Below are 27,823 nucleotides of genomic sequence, written 5' to 3' on the forward strand. Positions count from 1 at the left end.
CAAGGAGGCGTTAACGCCCACATTGGGAATCACTGATCTAGATGGACGTCAGAACGCTTGGGTCATCGCATTTGCAGCCATGCGATGGCGGCCCCAGAATTCACGAGTGTCAGCATTACGCAAAACGTGTAGGATGTATTGGATACTACAATATCAGCAAGAAAAATTTCTCGGCGATTCGTCGAAAGCAGCATGCAGTATACCGCGTTTTACGAGTACTGCCATTGACGCACAGGCACCGATGCCACAGATTGCAATGTTGTCAGGCCAGAGCCGCCTGGACGACTGAATGGCGCAACATTGTGCTCGACAACGCGGAACCATGATTTGGAATGGCATTGCCAGAGATCGCCACCGCTTCAGTAGGAATAGAAAAAACTAATATTTTACTATTCACTTATTTCAAATTTGATGTACATATTTTCATTTGCATGTGAAATAATATGCTAACATAATATTTTACATATCTCTGATAGTTATTTTTGTCGCAGAATTTAAAATATAAAACAAAATGCATTATTAACACCTTGCGCGCATGAAAAATAGTCAATGAAATTTAATAAAAATTGGTTCAAAATACAAATATGACTATTCAGTTCATCAAATGAGGCAAAAGATAGAAATTTCTTCGACTAAATCTTATTTAAAACTAAATTTAGCATTCAAAATTTTAAAATTAAAAAAGAACCGAATACATATATATTTTTGAAATATAAATTTTTCCCAATTATTTTGCCTCATTTGATAAACTAAAGAATTTTCTAAATTTGATTTTTTTTTTCAATTAAATTGATGTCGTGCCGTAAAAATTATATCATGCGTGAAAAAGTGTTAACAATATTTTTTTCCTTATCTTTGAAAATTTTAGAAAACAGGTATTAGAGATATGTAAGATTATATTTTGTAAGCATAAGCATAACATATACAATCAGTTACATGTACAGTAAATTTGAAATAAATCGATGGTTAATTAACAATTTTTACTTATATATCTGCTATGAAACATTTTTTGAGACTTTTTGACGATATTAAAAGATAACGTCGCTTCATTAATTTATTTTAATTTGAATGCGGTTTTCATGCGGTAAAATCAAATGTTGGTTTTGTATGGCCAATTTGAATGTCACTGTCATGTAGAAAACTTCAAAGCAGCTCGCTTCTGAATTTTAAGCAAACAAATATGCTTACGCTAGATCAGTTCTGCTGAATTACATCTGGAAAGTAAAGAAATCAAGTACATCTGCGACATTTATGAATGATATATTCAAAAGCTTTATATAAGCTCTATAGTACCATTTATATAAATTTGTTCATTAAATAACAATAAAAAAAACTACAAAGCAAAACAAAATGCCACTTTTTATTAATTGAAATTTATTAAAAGTTACAGTTGATTTATCGAAAAAATAAAAAGTTTTCTCAAGTGGAAGAACTTTCATTTTTTTCTCCATCACTTGCGATTTCAGTAGAAGTTTTCTCGTTTCACGCAGAAAAAGTAATCCCATAACTCGTATACAGGGTGCATAGGTAAGAGGGCGTATGGTATTTTACTGGAAGACCGTTGATCCCTTAGAAGCATACCTCCAGGGAAAAAAAGTATCCATCTAACGTGTAGTACTCAGATATGCCATTCATGTTGCATGGGGTCTTATAGTTATTAAAGTATTTTTTCAAAAACTTTTTGTACGGACACCCTGTGCTCCAAAACTCAATTACGAAGTTGTTGCCCTGTCTCTCCTGATACCAACAAAAAATATCGCATGTTTCTAAGTGTAATATTCATTGAGATATACGTAACAGATATTAGGGCAACAACTTCCTAATTGAGTTTTTGATCACAGGGTGTCCGTATGAAATTTTTTTTTCATAACTGTGCAACCGCTTGCAACATACATGGCTAATGAATATATATATTCAATTATCACACATGTGAGATAAAAAAGAAGAATAAAATTGGTCTGAATACCAAACATTTGTCCCTTTTCCATTTTTATGAATGAAGAGTTAGAGAAATTCTCGCACGCAATATGTAAATGATCCCGTAAACGTTCAGCCTTCATTCATACACGCATGCGCGAGTTGAAAAAAAAAAGTAAACAAAAAACTGAAAAGAATTGCCGTCGAAAGTTGAGGGTGTGGGAAAAACTTCACAGATGTTGGCACACTCGGATGTAGAGTGTGGTGCGTGTCTGATCCCTACACACAAAATTGGACGCGCAAACTGCTCTTTAGTCTGCAATGTTACATAAGAGACGACTTACTGCCGCTGCTACTTTTTGCTTATCCATTAAAAATCTCGAAATATTTCTCGGGAATATTTCTTAATCTAGTGAAAGCAAAATATAAAAACTGAATGCTTCTTTTTCCCAATAGTAAGTACATAGTCATTATTTTTTTTTTCTTTTAAGAGCTCAACAACATCGTGTAGGTGTTTACTGGTTCAAAAGATGTTTTTTATTCTCAATTGATATATATATTTTTTTAATTCTCTTTATCCTAGTTTCCTTGCATTTATTTTGCTGAAGTGGTGTATTTTTAGAGTGTTTTTTTGAGGGTTGAGATGCTAAGTATTTTTTTTTCCCCGTCAGTGTGTGTTGTTTACACTTGTTAAGCTCTGATTATACATATCCTTTTCCTGACTAATCGCTTCTACTGACGAACAGCTCGCCCTCTAATTGAGAAAGAACGAGCATGTGATGTGCCCTCACCCTTCACGGTTGATGCACCTCTGATATTCCACATGAGCTATCATGGGCTCACCATCATCACTATTAAAATCAGCACAGACGGTTCTTATAAAGTCATTGAATAAGACCAGTTCCACCGCTATTTTCATACCATAAATTTGAACATTAATGTTAGTTTCTCCTCGATATTTATTATGGAAGACGTCGGATAGAGATTGAAGTATCAAATATGGATTTTGCAGCGTGATGACGGAAGTTGTAGAGCGACCAGGTGTGTATGCTCAGGTGAGTAGCCTGCTTACGTATGTGCTCTCATTTAGAAACGGCGACGTACCAGTTCGTAAATATTTTTACGTCCGCTTCGATGTCGCAAAGGACTTGAGATATAGTTTGTGAAATTTATTTATTTTCTCCCGCGGAGACTCAGGAAAATTGCGTCACTCAGTTTTTGAACTCGAAGTTCAATAACACGCGGTAGAGAAATATTAGAGAGTTCTTATGCTTCTATCCGGAGAAGCTGTTCATTCATCTGCTCGATGATTCAGACTTAACGAAATTAGCTGGTGCAAGTATATTCATACTTATTTACTGGAATGTAAGAGGTATGTTCCTTTTCTTGTCAAGTGCATCTTGTTTGTCGATATTTAGTTTCGAAATGTATAAAAATTCTCCGGAAAATATGGTTTCCAATGACAAGTTTCGCTTAGGATTTATGAATTTTATGCATTCTTACTTAGTTAGCTTTTTATCAATTATTATTCTTCATTTTGAACCTGCGATAGCCCATTTCGAAAATATATAAAGTTAATTATTTATATATAAACGTTTTTTTCAAAATTTCTCATGATACAGAGCACGCTACTTAATGTGATCATATCGTATATATGTCTTAAATGATCACATGATATCTAATAACAGTAACTGATTGGTAACTATATTCGAAGGAAATTCCAATTTAAGAACGATGAACCTGCATTCTGTTCGTTACGGACAGGACATATTAAAACAGAACATTTCGGTTTTTCTCTTTCGCATTACTGGTTGTAAAATGTTCAACCGTGCCATTTTCTTTCAGCATATAGTTCTAAAACAAAATATTTTTGTTTGAAGCTAAAATTCTGAATTTTTTTTATCGGTAATATTCAGCCATTATGAGAAATTTGAATAGAACTGTAAAATATGTTTTGCGAGTTACGGTTATTTTTTTTAATGTACCATAGATCCTGTGCAAAAGTTTTACCACTGAATCTGGTCAAATGAAAAAAACTGATCAAGAACTGAAGAAATGTTTTTTTTGTTTTTGTTTTCTTTTTAAAACTAAAATTGTTACTAAATTTGTTCCACTACAGATAGGCGGCCATTGTAAAAATATCTTTATGCGTAAATGGATTATAGCGGCTACTACTGCCCAAATAGGGCATTGTGAACCAGTACGGAATGTTTGTAAACAAGACGGAGTACACTTTCTGACATCCTAAAATATTGTTACATAATCATGAATTTTTTCCTTGCAACATCCCATGTTGCATAATCTTGCAGGTTGATTATGATAAGTTACGGATAAAAAACGGATCGGGTTCAACCTTAATTTTAAAATCTGCAAAAAAGAAAATAGGTGAAATTGATAGCATTAGCCGAAGTACTATACTGAAGTAATCAATGGATGAATAGCATAAACGAATTTTTCCCATGTTATGATGTCGGTCTGTTCCATACTTTGCGATAACAATAATCATAACAATATTCGAATGATAACATTATTCATGATTCTAATAAGTAGCGTCTACTCAATAACATATGAAAAAATAACGCATATGACTTTGCGTATATCTATATTTTTACAGAAATCAAAACAATTAATAATGTTTATGCAAATTCTTTTTCAGATTTATTCATGAGCTAATATGATATATGTTGATGAAACCGAAGAAAAGGATGGTAAGATCTTACTTCTCTCTAACTTTTGAGAAATTTTACAATCAACTCTAATGCATTCATAAACATTTCGTTTATTATGATATATGTGTAATAATATTTATCTTTTAAAAGGCGGTGTTATTTTCTAATGCAAACTTGCGCGAAAAGAAATCATACAGTGAATATTTACAAATATACATAAAATAATGTAATGTGCATTATTTACTCTACAATTATTAAATTTATAGGGTTTCGAAGCATCTCTGTATAAAACTTCACTCCCTCACTGTTCCTCTGAATTGACGACATTTACGTTTTTTACTTTTCTGAAATGTTCAGTGAGGGCGTTCATTCATTCAGTGAGGGCGTTCATTCATTCAGTGAGGGCGTCAATATATTTTTCATGTCAGGTTCAGTTTGTACATTGTCGGCTATGTTTGCTCAGCACCAGAGCCGTAACTAGGATTTTTGTTGGAGAAGGGGGAAGGCAACATAACTTTGCTGCACCCGACCACTTTAAAATTCGGTGACTTGCAGCCCTAAATTTTTCTGCCTGGGCAATAAATCCCCCGCCCCCTTCAATTGTTCGGCATTCCTTCCCCCCCCCCCGCTCAGCACTGCGATCACAGAAAACGTACGATTTTGTGAGTTTTCTACATATCATTTAAAAATCCAACCCTTGCACTGATTTCTCTCGTAAAAAGTCTGATTTTTCCGAAAAAAATTGTTACAGCAACTGCACCACTACATATGGCTTTTTAAAACCATATCATCAAGTACGAAAATGAATTTTGCTAATTCTAACGGTGGGTGAAGTAGAAATCACATTGTCAAGCAAGAATTGCACAAAAAATTTCGATAGAACTATAACATTTTGTATGATCCTTTGGTATATATATTGGTCGTAGAACACAGTCCGCGTAGTGTTTCTGTAAAATTTTTTGTTAAGAGGGCAGAATTTTCTTTCTCGCGTTAGACAAGTTCCATTTAATCCAGGCTTTGATAATGTGTATTTTGGCATTGAAATCACGGGACCAGGTTTTTTCCCCCCGTTTAATACAGGTTCCGTTAAAGACAGGTTTTCCTGTATTAGAATTCCTAGCATGCATCCAGGCAGGAGGACTTACGATCAGTTTATACAAAATAAGTTTGTTGTTGATAGAAAGGGCTTCATTAAGCCTGGAAGTTTTGCTAAGGGCACCCTCTGGCTTGCTTGGCTTTTTTAATAACTTCAGAACAGTGATGGGTGAAAGAAAGACATTTATCGAAAATTACACCGAGGTATTTATGTGTGTCAGATGGAGGAATAATGTTTCCTTGCACGTTTATAAATGCTCATATTTCCAGTTACCCACATAATTTTTTTAGCCCGACTTCTAAGACGCCATTCTTCGACTTTTTACACTATCTCTTGACGATTTGATAAGGCTTTATTTGGCTTTTTATTTGCACAAATTATTGCACTATCATCAGCATAAGTTGCGGTAATTCGTTTTTGTGCACTGGGAAATCATGCACAATTTATGAAACAGAGGGCCAAGGACACCGCCCTGAGAGCTCTACGTGGTATCGTTTATCTGGATTGTTTGACAAATTTAATAATGCAGAGTGGTAAGTATAGACAAATAAGCTTATATCAAACCATGCCAAATTTTGTTAAAACATTTTGCCATATAAAAAAACGCAATTACTGCAGTTACTTCCTAAATTCTGGCTGTGTATAGGCGCTCAAAACCCCTCAAAACTTGGGTTGTTGTAGAGCGCTGTTGCTGCAATTCCCTATTGAACGGTCACACCTAAGAATTTCGTGCTGATGAACACAAAAAAGTGTGCTTCAAAAGTCCATTGAAAATTTAAAAGCCGATTGGAAAAATAATATATTATGAGAAAAGAAAAGTATGGCTTACAAAATGTTAATCAAAAGGGGTTCAGAATTCTCTTTTTAATTAAAAAAGATTCTAATAAGCAACGACAGATGACGCTGATGACGTGCGGTATATAAAGCAGATTATGGAAATCAGATCGCATTAAGAATGCAGAAGCATCCATCCAATTTATTGATAGCCGGGTTTGTATAAATCTGCTCCGAATATTTTATGTCGACTTCTTCTACCGGGGATTTTTGAAACTTATTTCTTTTCTTAAATTTAAAAAAACACAGGTTTTTTCCTTTGATCCCACTGAAACAAACCACAACTTTTTTTTTTTACAATAATGTGTTTCTTTTTTAATTAATTTATAACGTCTTTGCGAACTTTCCAAGCACTCTGCACGTACGTATATTTTCTATTGATGATATGTAAACGTATAACAAAAATTGGGCACGTCCCCCCCCCCCCCATGTTTCAAACGTATATCAAACAGTTGAACCAAAAAATATATATATATTGGGTAAATGTGTGATAAATCGGTTGTTATTCATAATAACCGGTTATTATGCGTACGTACTAATCGTCTCAGTACGTTTGGTATATTTATCACTTTTCCGGCGAATATGCATAAAGAAACAGTCAAGTATTGCGTTAGCAAATTTTTATCCATTTTTTACCCTCTTGTCAGCAAAGTTTCGTCAGCTCTGCCCCCCTACCTCCTAATGCGTATTGGTAGGATCATGGACGTACGAGGGAACTCGTCCCCCCTAGACAATCAAAAATTCATTTTTTAATGCAAAAATATAGTTGTAAAAAATTAAAATATCGAAAAAAATACCTTTATATATTGATTAACATAATAAATTTCTGTTAATTTCAATGCTATTTGAAGGCTTAAAACTCAAAAATTTAGCGACCCACCCTCTGATTCATACATGGTAAACCCTTGTCTCGTGGACGAAATGTATCCTTGGGAGATCTGATGTGGCCTACCCCCCCCCCAACCTAATTTTGTAAAAATCAACTAAGCGACGCATTTTCAGATCACTTAAGTGACCTGCGACACAATTCCAGAACACTTAAGCGATCCGTGGTACTTTTAGAGAATTCTTGAATGACATGCGGCACAGTTTTAGACCACTTAAGCAGCCCCAGTGCGGTTCTACATCACTCAAGTTATGCGCCACATGGACATTTCCAGAGCACTTAAGCGGCCCGGACACATTTCCAGAGCACTTAAGGGGCCCGGACACATTTCCAGAGCACTTAAGCGGCCCGGTCATATTTCCAGAGCACTTGGATCCACGAAACATTTAGAGATCACGAAAGTGACGCTGTAGGGGACTTATCAATAGAGAGAATGTTAGTTCAATTTCCCACAAACTAGGGAAAGTCTTTTCTAGTTTTTGGCGCACCGAGTAATATGCCATTAAGAACGTTTCATATTTTTATAAATAGTAGTTGATGACGTATAAGCGTCATCCAAACCTCCCCCCCCCCCTTGTCATCAAAAGTCAGCAAATCGGGACCCCCCATCGATACTAACGTAATACATGAATGACCCCTAATACCCAGGAGTAGTTGGTAAATTTGATAAATACGAAAACAAATTACCACTTTTACCTGCGATTATGCACAATAACCAAGTATCGTTGCGAAAATTAATAAATATTTGAAAATTATCGCCTTTATCTGTGATTATGTATATATATATATACCCTAGTGATATTTGATAAACATGAAAAAAATTACAAATGAGCCTAGTATGTATGATGAATATAGTCGCACCCCGATATAGTGATGACAAATTTTAAGATCGTACCCCGATATAGTGATGACAAATTTTAAGATCGTACCCCGATATAATGATACAATACAGGTATTAATTATCATATGTAATATATCATATAGTACGATGATATTTCGTACAAACAGCGAGTTTTCCGTCGACGCGACACTTGGGTATTATGCATAATCGCTTGGTAAATGCGATAAATTTAGGGAAAATGATCAAATTTACACTTTTTTTCATAAATTTTTTCTTTTCTTCTGAAATTTACTGACACTTACATAAAGCTTTGATTGTGATGTTGATTTTAGTGGATAAACCACTATTTTTTAATTTCTTTTTTTCACCTCAGCCATGAATTTTCGGCTGAAGCCTTACGAACGCGCTTCGAATGTTCCAACTAATGCCGGACTTACGTTCATCACCCACTATAGACATACTAATGCTACAAATACTAATTTTTTTTTTTACTGTGCCAAAAAAAGTCCCCCCCCCCCTTTGTGAGAATAACTTTTCGAAAATGACATTGACATACATAGGCACTAACTTGTATCCGGCCATGAGCCCGAGGCCCTCCTCCCCAATAAAAATCCACCTTCTCTGAAGCAACCTATAGAAATATTGGAGGGTTGAGGTCCCCTTCCCCAATATTTCTAATATTTTTACTCCTATGTTCCCAATTATGTACACCAATTCGTTCAATTTTCATGATTTTCGAAACTGTTTACGAATTTATGGGAACAGCTTGTATTATTTGTGTATTCAACTTTAATCTACACTGTGACCTACTAATTCCCACATGCACCTCCCCCATATTCCTCTGTGGAACTTCTAACGGATTGGTACATATTGGAATGTGCGTGTCCGTGTTGTGAACATAATTTGAAGCTTGTTTCTGTGTAATGCTTGTTATTGTGCTGCTATCTGCCCCGTACTTTTAGAACTATGAGTGAAGTGTAATGATTGAAGATTTTACTGTTGTAGGCCTGTTGCTCTTTGTGGTTATACTGTGAACTAATAGTCAGAAATGGTCTGTCACATGTTTTTATAACATGTCACATGTTGCTCAAAACAGTCAATGCCGATTACTTAATTGTTAGATTATCGATGTTAATTCGAAAATATTGTTATTGAACTCAACACGGCCTGTTCTCGTAATAACGCAAGAGAATGAGATTCGTAGTAGGCGATAATGTCGTAAATTATCTTTTTTTTGTAAACCTCAAACATTCATGGAAACCAATCTTAAGTACCGACTTATGAATGTGAAAACGAATTCGTAAAACTCTTTCAGTACCGAGTTAGAATAACTTTCACACCTCCTCAATCATCCTATAATTTCTAAAGCGATTCTCGCAAACATTTTTAGCCTTTCGGCAAACACAAGAGAAAAATGCTCGTATGTAAGAGAAACGAAATGGAACAACCAAACAAGAGCTTATTTTTATCCGTTAAACTGCTAACCTAGGCATCTGTAAAATATGTTGACTGATGCGCGGTTATTTAAGGAGTTCCGCTGTGGGTGCTTTCTCCTAACGTTACAAATGCATTATAGCCGCACGAAATGCAAAATCCGTAAAGGAGACTCGGCTAATTCAGGCTGAGAGAAGTTTGTAAACTTTTTAGTTTTTTTCATAGAAAGGTTCAAGGTATCGTCGTCGTTTTTGTTTGGTATTTGAAAAAAAAGTGGTACGAAATATTGTATTTTCATTTCTTCTAGACGCTGAACTGTAAATATTTACGTCCTCTTCTATTCTTTTGTCGAATTCATTTCTTTTAACGTTTTCTTCCTTTTGAATGCTATAAAACAGTGGTTCTTAACCGGAAACGTGGGAGAGCATTTTTGGGGGCGCGAGATGGAAAAAAAATTATATATTCACTAATTATTCAAGAAAATTGAAATGATGGTAAAAGCTGAATTTTTAAATTCTTAGAAAAATGTGAATCATACAAATATTTTGACACTTCACCTTTTGGCATTCGCTTGTGGGTACGTGTGATGCAAAATTTACGTTGCAGACGTTTCTTTTTCGATTGGCTGTCGTAATTGTTTTCCATTTCTGAATGATTGAGAAAACATTGTTATTCAACCCATTAGGTATTACCACTAATACCTAAAACATTTTGCAGTTTGTTTGTTTTGCACTTAGATTTGATACTGTCGTGAGCAAGACTCGATTGAAATGTGTGTTTTTCCAAGTGTTAAATAATCATTAATATAGTGCTGTTCCGGCTGAAATCAATGTGAAGAACTAATAATTGAATCGAACCTTTTTTTTCAAATTTCGAAAGTGTTAAAATCAGTTTTTTTTGTTTAGTTTTTGAATTAATTTTAAAAAAGCCAAAATTAGATATTTACCATAGTCCAAAACTACATTGAATAATATGTAAAAGATTAAGAAATCCATTAAGAAAAATTAATGGATGATATTAATGCAATTATCTACAGAAAAAATCTAAATTTTCTAAGACCGGGATTACACTATAAGAGTTTGATAAAATGTCTTTTGCAAAACTTGAAAATACAACCAATATGCGTACCGGTTATATTCGAGTGAATGTAACCGATACGCATATTGACTGCATTTTTCAATGTTTTTAAAAGATTTTTTATCAAAAGTTTATAGCATAACCTTGGCCTTACAGATAGAAAACGTATTATCCGACGGGGTTGCGAAAAGGTAAGTCGTATTGCACTGTGTATGCCGAATAGAAAAACAGATTAACAACTTATCACAAAATATAGCTAATCTCTTTAGATTTTTTAGAACTAGTTTAACCTACTGTGATTCATATTGAAACTTGCAGTTGCTGATATCGAGCTAGCGTTCGAACCGAAGAATGTCGTCGTGAAGGTAGGATGTGACGTCAAGAAAGATTACAAACTGCACGAGGAGATTGGGAGGTGAAAATTTGATTTGATTTTTTTTAAATGAATGAAATACAGTGAATGTCCGATATGACGAGTAGCTTATAACGGGAATCTCGCTAAAACGAGTGATTTGCAACCGATTTTTAACGATACCAGAAATACTCCGTCATAGCGAATTGAAAATAGGAAGCTTTCGCTACGACATGGAAAAAATTCTTGAGAACGCCATTTTTTCCATCACTTTCTTCGAGAATGACGACACATTTTCCGACGATGATACACTGAACAACAAATTTCGACAAACTTGCGTCCAGAACAAAAATAGCCATTTATGTAATTCGGTGTCCTGAACACGAATTTTACAATAAAAAAACTGGATTGGCTATGGTTTTCTAAGAAATCACACATTGATTCACATATAACGAAAAAAAATAGAAATGTCAATGTATTACAGTACAATAATTGATGAAAATTCAGAACGGAATAAAATTCACGAATTGATGAAAATTTAGGATAAAAGGAGTTATTTAAGAATTGAAGAAAGCATTCAGAATGTATAACTTAGGGACCCCCCCCCCCCCTCTTAATTCGGGTCTCTGGATCCCTTTAGCTCCATTTATTCACACTGGGTGGCGAACACTTCTCTAGTTGAATAAGTTGATACACACTAAGAGAGAGAGAGATCACTCATTTTTATGTATCGGTGCAAGGAAACAAAAAAAGTCGTATGAAAACGCCGTATAAGCGAATGACATTATTAGGCCGGGGTATTACGCTATAAAAGTTCCAGAAAACTTCTTTTCTAAAATTTGAAAAATTCACCCAATTAAGGTATTGGTTACATTAAAATGAATGAAACTAATAGGCTTATTGGTTGTTTTTTTTTACTTGTTTTGTAGAAGACTTTTTGACAAACTTTTATATGTAATTCCTTATGATATTATCTTTGACCGGCAGTGCAGAAAATCGATCGTCTTATAACTGAGAGATATAAGTAAGAGATCACAATATATATATTGTTTTCACTTGTATTACCATGAGTGAGGGCGACCACACCTGTCGCACACCCCTAAGGGCGGCTCAGATAGAGATCATCTACAGTATTACAGCTGTCCAATAGTTGTCAGCAGGTATCGAGGTTGACTATTTTTCCAAGTGACGTTGTTCTATGTAATGTCCTTACCACATCACACCATTTGTTTGCGTTTGGACGCAATATTACGTCCTTCTTAGTAAAGCGGTTAAGAATACAACAATATTGAAGCGAAAACGTCTTCGGAGAATGAAATGTTGAGCCCAAAAATGAATTACACGAGTCCTGTTCATTCACTGATATTAGAACGAACTGAGCTATAAAAGACGATTACAATGCTGATATGGTGGGGATCTTCTGCAATTAATAACCTGACAGAGCAAAAAAAATCTTATAACGAGAATTCCATTATAACGCCAACCACCCCATGATTATGAGCTGTGGTTATAACGGTAATTTTATCCTGATTATGAGCTCTCGTTATAACCGCAATTTTCTCCATGGTTGTGAGCTCTCGTTATAACGACGATTTTTCCCGTGGGTGTGAACTCTCGTTATAACGGTAATTTCTCCCTTACTCGTGATCTCTCGTTATAATGTCAATTTTCCCTTTTTTGAGACCTGTCGTTCCAACAGCAATTTTCCCCGTGCTTGTGAGCTCTCGCTATAACGACAATTTTTCTCGTGTTTGTGAGATCTCGTTATAACGATAATTTTTTCTCGTGTTTGTGAGATCTCGTTATAACGATAATTTTTTCTTGTCATTGTCTACTCTCGTTATAACGGACTTTATCTTAAACATAACTAGACATTCAATTGAATATTATGAATTTTTTATTTCAGAGGTAAATTCGGAACCGTATACCGATGCACGGAGATCACGACCGGCCGAAAATTAGCGGCCAAATTCATCATCACTCCAAAGACGGAGGACAGGAAAGCAGTCGAAAGAGAAGTCGAGATCATGAAATGTCTTCAGCACCCGAGACTCTTACAACTGTACGATGCATTCGACGACGGCAAGAAAGAGATGTGCCTCATCCTTGAACTGTAAGCTCGATTACATCCTTCATGCTAATGATGTAAATAATTAAAAGAAACGACTCTTTCTTGCCGTGGGATGAATTTCTGTTACGAGTAAAAGCTAACTATCTTTGATAGTACTGAGAAATTTCACCGTCAGTTGTTATCAAGTAATTTCTGAATAATCGATTTTTTTAAATTTTATCTTATGACTAATTGAATAATATGACTAAGCATATACTCTTTTTAAAACCTTATTTCAGTATCGAAGGAGGAGAGCTTTTTGAACGCGTGATAAGTGACGACTTTGTCTTGACTGAAAAAGCATGTTCAATTTTTGTTCGACAGATCTGTGAAGGGGTCCAATACATTCATCAGCAGAGTATCCTGCATTTAGACATGAAAGTAAATATTCAAATTGCTTTTCTGACGTTAAAGACAGTCAATATGTTTGTTTCTCTCTCTCTCTCACTCACAAACAAAAGATCGACATCGATTCTACCGCCAAAATGAGAGGGGGTGAAATGGAATACAGGGTCATAACCCACTAATTCAACGGGGTAGGAATACGTGCATTACCCCCAATTCAGAAGTTACCATAATGCTGCATGAAAATCAAAAATCATTGCGGCTGCTGGCCTGGCGTGTCTTGTTTGATCGAGTGGCGTGGTGGTAAAATGCTCGTCTACCGCCGTGAAGGTTGCCGTCAGGTCTTAGGTTCATATCGGGGGGAAAAATATAGATAACAAGAATTTTTTTCCTAACGAGCTTGATGCGCTCCACCGATAGATACTGCCCTCATTTCCAACTCAACTCGTTAACGGCAGCAAATTACGTAAAGCGATATGGCCGGAGTTTGTGTGTGGTGAGAGTAGTAGTACAGCTGTGTGAGGCTCGACCACAATGGAGGCGTACGCAAATTAAGGTTGTGCTGGAAAGGACTGATGTATTAGTATTATCATATCTATCTCATCCCCACCCCGGGCAAAATGATTTTTCTAAAGCCTCTTGAAAGTAATTTTTCTGAGCCACCTTAACTGGTTAGTAATTCCTGACTATACCAATTATCAATATAAATGCTCAATCTAGAAAATTTTAAGAAGATTTTAATTTCATCAGGCACTGTGCACTTGAGGACCCCGAGAAGGCCCATGCATTAAGTTGACACTGATGCTGTGCAGCGACGAATCATGTCTTGATATTCAATGGGTAAATGTTGGTTACTTCCCAGCTGATCATCCCGTTGGGAGGTAGCCAAGATACACCACATATTCGAAATTCAATGTTAAAGTCGAATGAGAGTCATTTCTCACTCCAGTGCAAATTAAACATGCATGTGTCTGGATACTTATGATGTGCTCGGTGACTAGATACTAATTTTGTTCTCTTTGTGTGGTCATCGATATCAAACTATAATGATGCTTACGTATATTCGAGGACATGAAACTACGCAAGAAAAATATTCCTAATTTAATTTTACATTTTTTTTGTTACTTGTCATTTTTTGCAGAATCAAAACTCTACCAGTTATTTTAACTAAGTAAAGTTAATTAATTAATATTAATTAACAATTCAATTAATTGGAAATTAACATTTATTGCAATGTCTGATTACCAAGTTATTCAACTAGTTCATGGATTAGAAACAATTACTGTACCTGCAACGACGTACTGATAATTATCGGAAGTAGATTGTCTTCATAAGCACATTAAATCAAATCTAAAAAAGTTTATATATACTAATATTATTTGTTCAAATTAACAGGTTTATTTTCTTGAATAATGATTTCATTTTCTTCGTACCAGTATCACGTTATGAAACATTATTTAGAGTCTGAACGTCTGTTTTAATGGCATTAATTACCCTTTTGCTAATCACTAGATGGCATCACAAAGAATTAATTTCTTCAAGATTTAGAGCTTAGTTTCCTAACCTTTTTGGTCCCATCGCCCCCCCCCCCCAACGCAATCTAACCCATAGGATCCTATGCTATACTCGTAGCTTCTACAGCCTCCCTGGAACTTGCCATCGCCCATATTGGGAATCACTGATATAGAACAATGTTTCTCAGACAATTTTACCACCCTTTCCTTCAAAAAATGCAGCATACAGGGTTTCCTGTAAGTTCTAATTCAGCCTTTATCTCATCAATCGGGAGTCGTAAAGGTATGATTTCAATTTAAAAAAATGCTCAAAATTTGCTAAAAAATTACAATGTTCCAGTTTTGACACTGGAACATTGGGGCCGTTCAAGTATTACGTAAGCAAATTTTTAGCCATTTTTGACCCCCCTCCCCATCAGCAAAAGTCAGCAAAACGCTGACCCCTCCCCCCCCCCCCCCCTTGTCAGCAAAATTTCGTCATCAGCTCTGCTCCTCTGAATGCAACTCATATTTTCATATTTTCATAAAGGGTGGTTGCTGACGTAAGCATTATCCAAACCTCCCCTCCCCCTTGTCATCAATAGTCAGCAAATCGGAACCCCTCACTCCCCACCCCCCATCGATGATGACGTCATACTTGAACGGCCCCATACACATGTGTCACTGTTTTTTGTGATTCCAAAGCAGAGCTAGTTTTGTTTGTGACGCCTAGAATATATATAGAAGTGAAATTATAAAGAAAAACATACTAAATTAATGCCTAATTTTTTTAAAAAACTTCTCAAATATTCAAGTAACCACAGTTATCATATATAAAAACTATGCAATTTGGTTATAAATTCGAACAGCTGTCAAAAATGAGGCAGTAACGATTAATTTTTACGCTCAAGACAGTTCGCGACTCTTTCCACATTTCATTAGCTACACGTACAGGGGTTGGACAAAATAATGTGAACATCTATGCAAAAAACAACACTCCAGGGACATAGGCGGGGATGAACTTGGAGGTCTGGGGGGGGCACGGTCATTATTGCTGGGGGAGAACGATGATGATGATGTCAATTCATCTATACATATATGCATTAGATCAGTCGACTTCACCTTTGATGACGCCCCCCCCCCCGTATCTTCGCCCATGTCGAGGGAACCTGTCGTACACGCCCACCCTCTAGTGTGGGAAAGTTCCACTTAGTGGGCGATAATGTGCACACATAAGTCTAGTCGTAGCCGTGATGGCGTTCGAATGCGATGCATATTGGGGCGTTAAAACTTCGTTATGGCTGACCTCACAGTTTTCGAAAGAGGCATGATTGTTGGAGCCCGTCTTGCCGGGGCCACAGTAGTGAAAACGGCCACCCTTGTTGGTGTCGGGAGAATTACTGTGTCGATGGTAATGACAGCCTATAGCAAACAGGGAAAGACATCATCTACCAAGCATAACAGTGGCCGAAAGTCGAAGATGACTGATAGAGACAGAAGGGTTTTGAAGCGGATTGTGTGGCCAGAAAGCACAAGATAACAGCAACCCAGATAACATCTGAGATGAACACACATCTACAGGAAGGTGTATGGACAAAAACTATCCGCCGTGAACTGCATGCAGTAAACATACAAGGTAGAGCGACTATTCCAAAATCACTGGTGACACCATGCAATGCCTTGAAATGACAAATATGGTATCACGAACATAAGAATTGGACACAACAACAATGGCAATGGGAGAATGTCATCTGGTCAGACGAATCGTCGTTCACATTATTCCATACTAACGGACGTGTTTACGTTCGGAGAACGCCATCACAAGCCTATGATGTTGATTGTCTCCTTCCTACTGTTAAGCATGAAGGGGGGGGGGGGGTTCAGTGATGCTGTGGGGCGCGACGTCTAACCGTGGTCTCAGCCCGCTTGTTGTCCTGGATAGGACGATTAATGCAGCGGTTTATGTCAATATTCTGGCAGACCATCTTCATCCACTGGCGCAATATTTGTTCCCTGATTCTCGACCTGTGTTCCAAGAAGATAATTCGCCCATTCACACTGCTGGAAGCTGACTTGATGAACACCATGATGAACTACAACGCCTCGTGTGGCCCTCTCGGTCCCCTTATCTTAATATAATTGAACCTTTGTGGGGTATTTTGCAATCCAAATGGAGGTTTCCACCTCCAAAGACACGTTCTGAATTGGTAGCCTTTTTGCAGGAGGAGTGGCTACGTGTCCCTGTGACTGTTGTGCATGACTTGTATTTATCCATCCCACGACGGATACAAGCTGTAATTAATGAAAAAGGAGGGCCAACAGCCTATTAATAAAGATTCTGTTTCATTTCACAGGTGGTCATATTATTTTGTGCAACCCCTGTAGTTGTTGTCGAAAATAGGAAGGGATTACAATAATGTGACTCCGATGTGTATATTACTTCACATAACCTATCGAATCATTGACGTATCTGAGATGACATGAATCATTCAGCATGTCGTAACACATAATGTTGTTTTTTTCCTAAAAAAATATTTCCAGCCGGAGAACGTGCTGTGTTTAACAAGGACTGGCAACCAAATAAAAATAATCGATTTTGGACTTGCAAGGAAGTTCTCACCTGGGAAGAAACTTCAGGTCCTGTTCGGTACTCCCGAGTTCGTAGCTCCGGAAGTTGTAAACTTCGACAAGGTTTCGTACACGACGGACATGTGGAGCGTCGGAGTCATATGCTATGTTCTGTAAGTTTACAATTCTGAACATTATATTATATCATACGAAAAATATGATGCGAGTTTTCATTTTCAGGATAAAAACATTGAATTAATTTTGACTGCAGTGATTTTTTAACAAAATAATATATTGTGATATTATGAGAGTAGACCTTTTATAAATAAGTTATCACTAGTTAATTTTTGGATATTTATATATATATATAATCCCTTCGCTTACAAGCGATTGGCCAGAAATTCGGATGCTCCCTATTTGACGAATCGGCGATCTAATATGGTAACGTTGTCGTAACCTAACTAAACGTTAGAAAAAGGAAAAGAAAAAAAGTAGAAATGAAATGGAAGGGAAGAAAATGAGAGCAAGACAGTATAATGGATAAGTTTATAAGAATGTAAGTACACAAAGTAGACTTCTCTCTTCACTCTCACCCTAACTTTCTATTTCACTCATATAAGAATGATACATCACATATGGAAAAACAAATCATTATATTAGTTTATACCAAAAAGCCAAGAGGAAAAATAATTCTAAGGTTGCAACAATGATAGGATGGATGAGGATAGAGGAAAGAAAACGGAGAGAACTTCTATGAGTTTATTTCGCTGGCGTTTGGACGCAATATTACTTTCTTGACCGTAAAGTGGTAAAATCTACCCGATTTATGGAATAAGCGTGAGAATTATTTTTTAAAACTATTTAAAAAAATATTTTCTGCGAGCGCTGTTTTGTTAGAAATGAAGCAAGCGGGGGACGCATTCATATGCAGTGAAACCTCGATATATCACTATACTCTGCGGACAGAGAAAAAAATTCCGTTCCGATTATCGTCTGTAGCAGTTAAACATTAGAGTATAGACATTTCTAAAGAAGATTTGAAAAAAAATATCGTTGTATAGGGAATTATCGTTATATCGAGTATCGTTGCAGTTAGATTTTACTGTAAATAAGAAGCTCAAAAGAGCAAATTTTGAAAATTCATGGTAAGTGCCTTGTAAATTTCGATAGGGGTCAGACAGGTCGTTAAAGTGAGAAGCTTCATAACCCCATAGCTAAAGGGTTCTTAACCGATAGGTGACGATCCAAACTTGGATTGTAGGAAATCCTCAGATGGGGGGTCGTACGAAAGGACTTCGAATCCGGTCAAAACATCTATTTGTTGCATTACTTTTTTTAAACATGAAAATATTAATGAAAATTCTTTTTGATGAGAATTTCTAATTAATGAAAGAACAACATATTTCCAGTATTAATAAAACCATTTCCAAAATAATTGTAAATAACTCCAGATTTTATGAAAAATAATTGAAAATTAATGAAATCTCTCTATATATATACATAGGCCTATAGAATTAATGAAAATTCAGAATATATGTAAGAAATAATTTTAGAATTAGAGGAAGCCTTCAATAATTTTGGGCTTCCCTGTGATATTTGGATCCCTTGGTTCAGGACCTGTTGGCCAACCTTCTAAGATGTCATGAACTGGTTTAACCAATTTTGAAAACTATACATATTTTTAATTAGAAATATTTGTTAAGAATTTTCCAATTTTTTAAAAGCAGACTCATGAGTCATGAATTTTATGGAGTTTTAGACTTTGGGTTGCGGTTGAAGAAAGTCAAACACCTCAGTCATAACTAGACTTATTTCGCCCATTCTGTTTAAACGCGGCCTTTACCAGACGCAGGGTCTTGTGCTAAAATTCTAAAATATTAACGGGTGGCCTTTTGCGGGAAGGAAATTTTTTCTTATTTCCCATATATAATATTTAGATTTTCATAAACATTTTCAAATTTGAAGCACAGCCACCTCGTTCTATTACAGCAAAGAAAAAAAAAAACTAGCGAATATTTTCTGTCCTTTCTCATGCCACGAGAAGGCGCAGGGGGGGGGGGGGCTCAAGCCGAGCATGGGGCCGTCACGGTGGTATCTGGATACCCATCAGACCAGCTACATACATTATTGTCAGTTCAATGCCCGATATCTTAGATACTTGGTATCGATGAATTATTTGCATTAGGGTCGAGTGATAATCCGCTGCCCTTATTTTTAGGTTGTCTGGACTTTCGCCCTTCATGGGCGATTCTGACCTAGAGACAATGGGCAATGTCACAAAAGCGGAATTCGACTTCGACGACGAAAGCTTCGACAAGATATCTAACGTTGCTAAAGATTTCATATCGAAATTATTGATCAAGGACATGACGTGAGTTCAATTATATCATTTCGATTACTAAATTATTAAGAAAAACTAAAAAAAATGTAGTTGATTCAAATACTGTCAGAGTCTACATATAATTTAAAATTATTTTCTCAATTTTCATATTTTATTTTTTGCATGTTTATAAATTCTTGTATATGTTTTCAATTTTCTTTTCTACTTCACATAAGGGGTCTCATACTTTTTAACATGGTGAAAACTCTGCTCTCTCTCTCTAATAGAAATATCATTAAAAATAATATTTAACTATTGATTTATTTCAAAATTTTTAGAAATGTCCTTATTTGTTTTTACTATGCTATTCTGTTAAAAAGATTTACATATCTCAGATATTTAATTTTCTGTAAGTTTTCAAAAAAAAAAAAAAATGCATTGAAAACAGCTTGAGCATGATAAAATACCATGGCAATATAATCGAAAATCGATTCGAAATAAAAGAAACTGTTTAGTTCATGAAATGAAGCAAAAGGTTTAGTTTTCATTGTGACTCGATCTCATCTAAAATTAAATTAAAATTTTTTTTGAATTAAAGTATTTAAAATTTGAAGTATGTAATTTTAAATAAGACTGAGTTTTTTCTCTGTTTCTCTCTCTTTCAATGAAATCTCAATTTCTTGCTTCATTTCATGAACTGAACAGTTTCCTTTATTTTTAATCCATTCTTATTCAACTGCATTGATGTCATGTTATTTTATCATGCACCCAAGCTGTTTTTGGTAGAGCATTTAAAAATTCGGAAAAAAAAAAACTAATTAATAGAGATATGTAAAATTTTATACCAGAAGAAGATAGCATATACAAACAAAAATATGCATAAAAATTAAAATAAAGCAATGGTTAAATATTATTTTTAATTATATTACTACTAGAGCATAGTGTTTCATCATGTTAAAAGGTTTGAGGGCCCTTTATAATAAAGTGTTCCGTAGTCTGCCACAAAGCCTGGCTGGAAGAGATCTCGGCAACGGGATAAGTCCGGCGGCACAGTTCTGGCGTTCATGTATTCATTCGTGTATTTTCATATTTATTTTTAGTGAAATAATTTACCTATATTTCTTTGACTTTGATAAAATAGCTCTTAGTTAGAAAAAATGAATTGTATTTAAATATTTTTTTTCACATTGATTACATTGCCTTTATATTCATATCTAGTTTATTTATTATAATTTTGTGTATTTTATTTTTATAGAAAAAGGATGGATGCAGAAGAGAGTCTTAATCATGCTTGGCTGAAGGTATGAAATAAATATTTCTCACAAATTATTTATAAATATTTTATTTTAAATGAAACGAAAATATTTAAATGATGCCGTAACAATTGTAGAGGACTCTCTTTTCCTGTCATAAGTAATGAATATATTTGCAGCTTTTTATAATCAAAGTATCCTAGAATTCATTCCGGATCTTGTTTGGCAGTGTAAATGCACAATTTGGCAAAAATCAATCAAATATTATAGATAAGTGCTGAGAATATATGAAGGAAAAAAAAACATGTTATTTTATAAATATTCCCATAATTGTTTCATATTTCCTATATCATTTTCGGAAATAATCCTGCTTTTCAACAATACTCTTTTAGCAATTAATTCGAAACAGTCATTTTCAACAATGATTATAGTCGAATCCCGTAATAACGAAATCAAAGAGACCGGAGAAATCACTTTGTTATATAAACTTATCTGGAGGGAGAGGTTAGAGAAATCTACGTTAAAACGAGATTTTCGTTATAATGGTATTCGTTAAAACGGGATTCAACTGTATATCTTTCTTTCAAAATTCCAATGCATTCTTAAGAAAATATCGCATTGGGATATCACAAGGATTGTTTTAAGTACATTGCTGAAATTTATTACTGTAAATTCATTTAAATTACAATCCGTCATTGTTAAATTTATTTTTCAATGCATTATTGTTAGATATTTTGTTTTTAATCTAAATGATAATTTTGAACAGTGAATTCAAAACAATACATCTAAACAACAAATTGAAAACAATACATCTAAACAACAAATTGAAAACAATACATCTAAACAACAAATTGAAAACAATACATCTAAACAACAAATTGAAAACAATACATCTAAACAACAAATTGAAAACAATACATCTAAACAACAAATTGAAAACAATACATCTAAACAACAAATTGAAAACAATACATCTAAACAACAAATTGAAAACAATACATCTAAACAACAAATTGAAAACAATACATCTAAACAACAAATTGAAAACAATACATCTAAACAACAAATTGAAAACAATACATCTAAACAACAAATTGAAAACAATACATCTAAACAACAAATTGAAAACAATACATATAAACAACAAATTGAAAACAATACATCTAAACAACAAATTGAAAACAATACATCTAAACAACAAATTGAAAACAATACATCTAAACAACAAATTGGAAAAACAATATTTTCCAAAAACAAATTCAAAACAATGCAATTAATTAAGAATAATATTTTTTAACAAAGTGAACTCAATTCACTACTTTTCTATAGAATGAATCAAAAATAATTTCACAGAGGGAATTCAAAACAATTTGTATTAATAATGAATTAAAACAATGTGCTTTAGCAATGAATCAAATCTTATTGTAGTAAATAATGAATTCAAAATTCAAAGAATTAATTTTCTATAACAGAAGGACGAGCTGAAGACAGATACGCTGTTGGATAAAAAGAAGTTGAAGCGATTTGTGATACGAAGAAGATGGCAGGTTCGTTCATTATCTCATTTCAATATAACTCAGTTTTATGAAACGACAATAAATTCGGACGCATATCATTTCATTCACTATATTTTTCTTATTCCCGTTATGTTGAATAAATTTCGATACGATGTTATATTAGAATTATTTACGGACCTAAAATATTGCAGATCTCTGTTACACTATTTATATTGATAATTTTTTAATTAATGTGAAATTAACAAACGAGAAGTCATGATTTATTTAAATCGATTCAATCTAAATATTCGTAACTATTTTACATATCGTTATTCGAATGCGGAGAGAAAGTTTGAAAACAATAAACATTGTTAAGATAAACGTTGCTAACCAATTATAACTGTGACGTCACATTTGTGCAACGCTTTGTTTAAAATTTTTTTCAATTAATTTTAATTCATATTTTTGTATAAAACGAACATTTTTAGAAATAAAGGAGTCTAGTGATTGCCATGAGTTTTTTATAATTTGTTTGCAAAGAAATATGATTTTTTATGACATCAAAAAAAAATTCAGAAAATGTTTTACCGATTTTTGACCTGAATTTTATTTTCATGACCATGTACAGAAGTAACTTTTTTAAAAATGTAAAAAGAAAATTTCTGGAATTTGTTTTGTCACATTTTATATGAGGTTTTTTCTCAAAATCATAACTACAAGCGATTTTAACTGAAAAATAATTGATTCACATCAATTGAAAATTTCATTAATTAATATTAATTAATTATAATAATTGGAAATTTGCATTAATTGTAAATTAAAACATGCTAAATTATTGTCTAATTTTTGTAAACTTCTCAAATATATTAGTCAAGTAATCAGTTATCATATGTATAAAAAATTATGCAATATGGTCATAAATTGGAACAACGGTCAAGAATGAGTTAGTTTTGAAGAGATGACATTTTTTCGGTCTGAAATATACTGAGAAAGTTTCTCAGTATGAGTTAGTTTTGTTTAAAATTTTGACCAATGATCTGAAATGTGGAGACATAAATTTTACTAAATGCGGTCAGTCCACTCAACTTTAAAGACTTTTTACCTTCATTTAGTCACGTTTTATTTTCCAATGTTATTACAGTTCGTGCTTGAATGTGATGTTTGCGTATTTTTCTTCGCTTTTTTTGCAGAAGGCGGTCAATGCTCTACTCGCACTGAAAGCTATGGGAGCCACTATATGAGATCGGATGATCGATAATGTAAGTTGGAAAACGTTGTTTTTCAATTTTTTATAATAATGAAATTATGATAGATAGTTTAGAGAGCGAGTGCACAGCCACGTGGCACGATGTTCGACGTTTTCGGAACTATGAAATTTAGTGTGCGAAGAAAAACAGAGAAGAAAAAACTCTGCGCTCTTTACCCAAAGCAACAAGAAAACAGCTTTCCTTATGGCTTTCCTCATTTCCAAAAAATCAGCTTCCTTGACATTTAATTGTATTTCCAAATAGGCCGTAGAATTATAAAATCAATGCATCGTAATCCACCGTTTTTCTGCACAATCTGTCATTCAAGAGCATTTCAATGAAAATATTTAGCCATGCGTTTATCAAAATTCGAATGCTAACGTCACAATCAATAGTCATTAATCAGCAAGAAAATATGACATTTTTTGGAGAAAAAATATTCTTCCTTGAATTTTGATAAACATATTCCACAGTATTGAACATTTCCTTGTTTAATTTGCAAATTTAGTACAGTAGACTCGGTAATTCGGTCGTGTGCGAGTTCGACGTTTTATAGGCGGGTTTTAACTTCGAGCATAGAGAGGAAAACATGTCATTGTGCATGTCTGTGTGCTGAAGTTTATATTATTTAAATGGGTTTTTTTAATTGGCTTCTAGTAATCCGGCCAATCCCGGTCTGATATTGCCGAAATTAGCGAGGTCTCTGTAGTAATTACTGTATTATTTTTGAAGTTAATGCATTTTAAATATATAGGTGAGAGTTATTACATACACATCCTACAATATATTCAAATGTGAATGTCCAGCACTGTCAACGGAGACTCTGTTTGATTATTCTGGTCGCAGTGGAGGTTCTTTATGTGTATATTGCATATTCCATAAAAGGAAAAGAAACAAAACTGTCCAGCACTGGACGGAGGCCTTGTTTCTTAGTTTCCCGTCTCAGTGGAGGCATTGTATATATGTTACGGTAGGAGAGCGGTAAATCCTAGGTTTTACCAAGTCGAGTTTTAATAAAAGCCCGAAATACGCTTGAAAACGTATACATTTCGGGTTTTTACCAAGCACTTCGGTAAAAGCTGACATTTAGTAACTTTCATGAAAATTGGTAAAAATGCGAATTTTCTAATTTTCATAAATTTGAACTTTTCATTTATCAATCACAACAATCTCGATGCTAATTAAGATCATAATTAATTAACTAATTAGTCGTTCAAATTCGCGAGAAAGCTTAAAAATTAGTAAAATTGCTAATTTTTTTATGTTTATAAATTTGAAAGCTTGTCATTTAGTAATCACAACGATCCCGATGCTAATTTTAATCTTAATTAATTAACTAATTAATCGTTCAAATTCGTGAAAATTAGTTAATTAATTAAGATTTTAATTAGCATCGGAATCGTTGTGATTGCTAAATGCCAAGCTTTCAAATTTATAAAAATTAGAAAATTTACTAAAAGTTACTAAATGTCAGCTTTTACCAACTCGAATTGGTAAAACCTAGGTTTTACCACTCTTCAAGCTTTTACCGTAACATATATAAGAGAGAGAACGCGAACACATAAGTGATGGTGAGGGGCGAAAAGAAATCTATAGCAATAATTTTTTCTTTCCCTTCTATTTCTAACAAGCGAACAGGGAAAGAGTTTTTTTTTTTCAAATTTATTGGCACTACTTCGAATATAGATCATGCGAATTCGTTGCCAAAAGCCTATACGTGAAGTGGTTAATGTGTTTCACAGATAAAAATCTCCGATGGCAAGTTATATGGCCACTGAAAGCAATCAATTTTTTATTCATAGATTTAAATTCAAACTACAAAAAAAACCGACTTTAATTTTTTAAAGCAATGCAAACAACTATTACGAATATGAAACTTATGATAAGGCGAATCTAACAGAGGAAGTTAAGATCAGCTGAATGGAATGTGATACTCACACACACAATCTTCGCAATTTAATATTGTTTCTAGAAGTTTCACGAAATTCTTATTGAATAATCCTTATTATTATTTTTTCTTAGTGATTTGTCTGCTCAACGAAGCTGGGATGTAATTGCAGAGATGATCTTAATCCACATGCGAAAATAATTCATTCATACAGTGGAAAACTGACTTTCCCCCAATATGGTGTTGTTATGTAAAATGTCTTTCGAAATATTGTGAATATTTGTTTTATGATAAATGTTGAATGAATAAAAAAAATTAAATATCCCCTTGGGTTACTCATTTATTATAAAAATCTTCATTGATAATAACATAATAGGTATATATATATATATCTATTTTAACAGACGATAATATTGAAATTACTATTGCATAATTCAAACAATTTAGGAAATTAAAGTAATAATCTCTCGAACACCATCCTTGGTTTGTTGAGGTACTACAATGCGATGATCGCATTACATACCCTCCCTATCCAGCCTACACCATCTACAGGAGGAAGTGTGCTGTTAATGCCATAACTTTTGTATAGATTTATTAAGTTTGTTTCCATTTTTTTACAAAGCTCACACCCAGAGGTGACATGAAAGTGTAATGCTGCCCCCTCTGCCCCTCGCTGGGTACGCCCATGTTTATATATGAATTGACATCATCATTGTGCCCCCCCCAGCAATAATAACCGTGCCCCCCGACCTCGAAGTATATATTCCGCCTATGCCACAACTTCCTTGCTGGGGTGCTTATCACGGAACTAAGTTGAGATACACTTATTATATCAAATCCAAGTTCTACAAGTGTAAGTAATAATTATTTATCGGGAAAACAATTATTTCAATTAATTTAGGAAAAACAAGTTTAAAAATTCTCTACTTTAACGGAAAACTTATGGAGTAAATCTAATTAATAGAGAGAAATAATAAACACATAATACAAGTCAAAATTGAACTGAGATAGGGCTGTGAAATCCCTAAAACATGCTTTCTTTATTTTTCATAGATGGCAGCACAAAATTCGTGACTGATTTTTTCACAAATCAAGTAATGCAGCATAAAAAGGAAAAACCGAATAACACTATATACGGCTTCAAAATATAGGATTCTATGTGACAGTGATTCCCAAAGTGTGGGTCGGTTCCCGGCGATCGTGAAATGTTCTCAAAAATGAAAACGTCCGAAACAAATTTATGTTCACTTTTTGCAAATGAAGTAAAAATACGTCAAAACTAACAAATGCCTCATCTCTCATCTGAACCGCTGTTTCCCATGTATGTGTCATAAAATGTAATTTTATCAAATTATCTCTACTTTGAAGGACAACAACTTGGGACAATAAATTATTTTAATATAGTTTGAAAAACATAGATCTATATCGTGAACCTGACAAAGATCTATATCTGATTCTCGATATAGATCTGATATAGATCTATCAAAGAAGACATAGCTCTATATCCTGAACATGACATACATCTATATCGTGAACATGACAAAGATATATATCAGATACATAATATGCTGATATATCAACATATTGTGTGCCTTTAAATAAAAATATTGCCTTCAAATAAAAATTTGGAGAAAATTTAAAGTCGAGCGTACAATTTTTTGTTTTAATGGAAATTAAAAACATTTGAATGAATAACTTTTCATATGAAATTTTGATTTTAATAGGATTAATTAATTATGTAATTATGTATTAATTAATAACATAATTATGTTGATATATCAAAACTATTTCATCAGTTATAATTGAATCCTTACTGTCTATGTTTCACATCGTAGATGTTGGTATTTTAGGAGGAGCAAGAACTTATCCACCGTAACTTTAATTGCCACTTTATAATTGCACATATTTTTTAATTTAGAAAAATTTGCTCTTGTTTTTCTTGTATATGTGTGTGTTTTTCTTAAAATTATTTATTTTTTAGATCCATATTTTGAGAG

The 27,823-nt window shown here is 34.1% G+C and overlaps 1 protein-coding gene across 3 annotated transcripts; it reads left to right on the forward strand.

The window, feature by feature from the left end:
• Window positions 1-2,149: 2,149 nt before the first annotated feature.
• On the forward strand, window positions 2,150-26,150 carry LOC149084220 (myosin light chain kinase, smooth muscle-like). Of its 3 annotated transcripts, none has more exons than XM_089234563.1 (11): window positions 2,150-2,372; window positions 4,574-4,625; window positions 11,073-11,169; window positions 13,013-13,219; window positions 13,456-13,597; window positions 17,596-17,795; window positions 19,841-19,993; window positions 21,198-21,243; window positions 22,668-22,742; window positions 23,882-23,950; window positions 25,961-26,150. In XM_089234563.1, the coding sequence occupies exons 2-10, from the start codon at window positions 4,592-4,594 to the stop codon at window positions 23,930-23,932; spliced, it is 1,005 nt and encodes a 334-aa protein (XP_089090689.1). In that variant the 5' UTR covers window positions 2,150-2,372; window positions 4,574-4,591; the 3' UTR covers window positions 23,933-23,950; window positions 25,961-26,150. The 3 variants fall into 3 exon arrangements, with proteins under 3 accessions (XP_089090689.1, XP_089090691.1, XP_089090690.1); XM_089234565.1 differs by lacking the exon at window positions 2,150-2,372 and adding an exon at window positions 2,591-2,972; XM_089234564.1 differs by lacking the exon at window positions 2,150-2,372 and adding an exon at window positions 3,019-3,289.
• The last annotated feature ends 1,673 nt before the right edge of the window (window positions 26,151-27,823 follow it).

The sequence above is a fragment of the Pholcus phalangioides genome, unplaced genomic scaffold (genome assembly GCF_987345545.1).
Source record: "Pholcus phalangioides strain wild (caught in Gottingen) unplaced genomic scaffold, Ppha-v1.0 ptg000008l_1, whole genome shotgun sequence".
Lineage (NCBI taxonomy): Eukaryota > Metazoa > Arthropoda > Arachnida > Araneae > Pholcidae > Pholcus > Pholcus phalangioides.

Coding starts and splice junctions, on each gene's coding strand:
- LOC149084220 (XM_089234563.1), top strand. CDS start 4,592: ATGATATATGTTGATGAAACCGAAGAAAAGGATG. Junction 11,170..13,012: donor CTGCACGAGGAGATTGGGAG/GTGAAAATTTGA, acceptor TTTTTATTTCAG/AGGTAAATTCGGAACCGTAT. Junction 19,994..21,197: donor TTATTGATCAAGGACATGAC/GTGAGTTCAATT, acceptor TTATTTTTATAG/AAAAAGGATGGATGCAGAAG.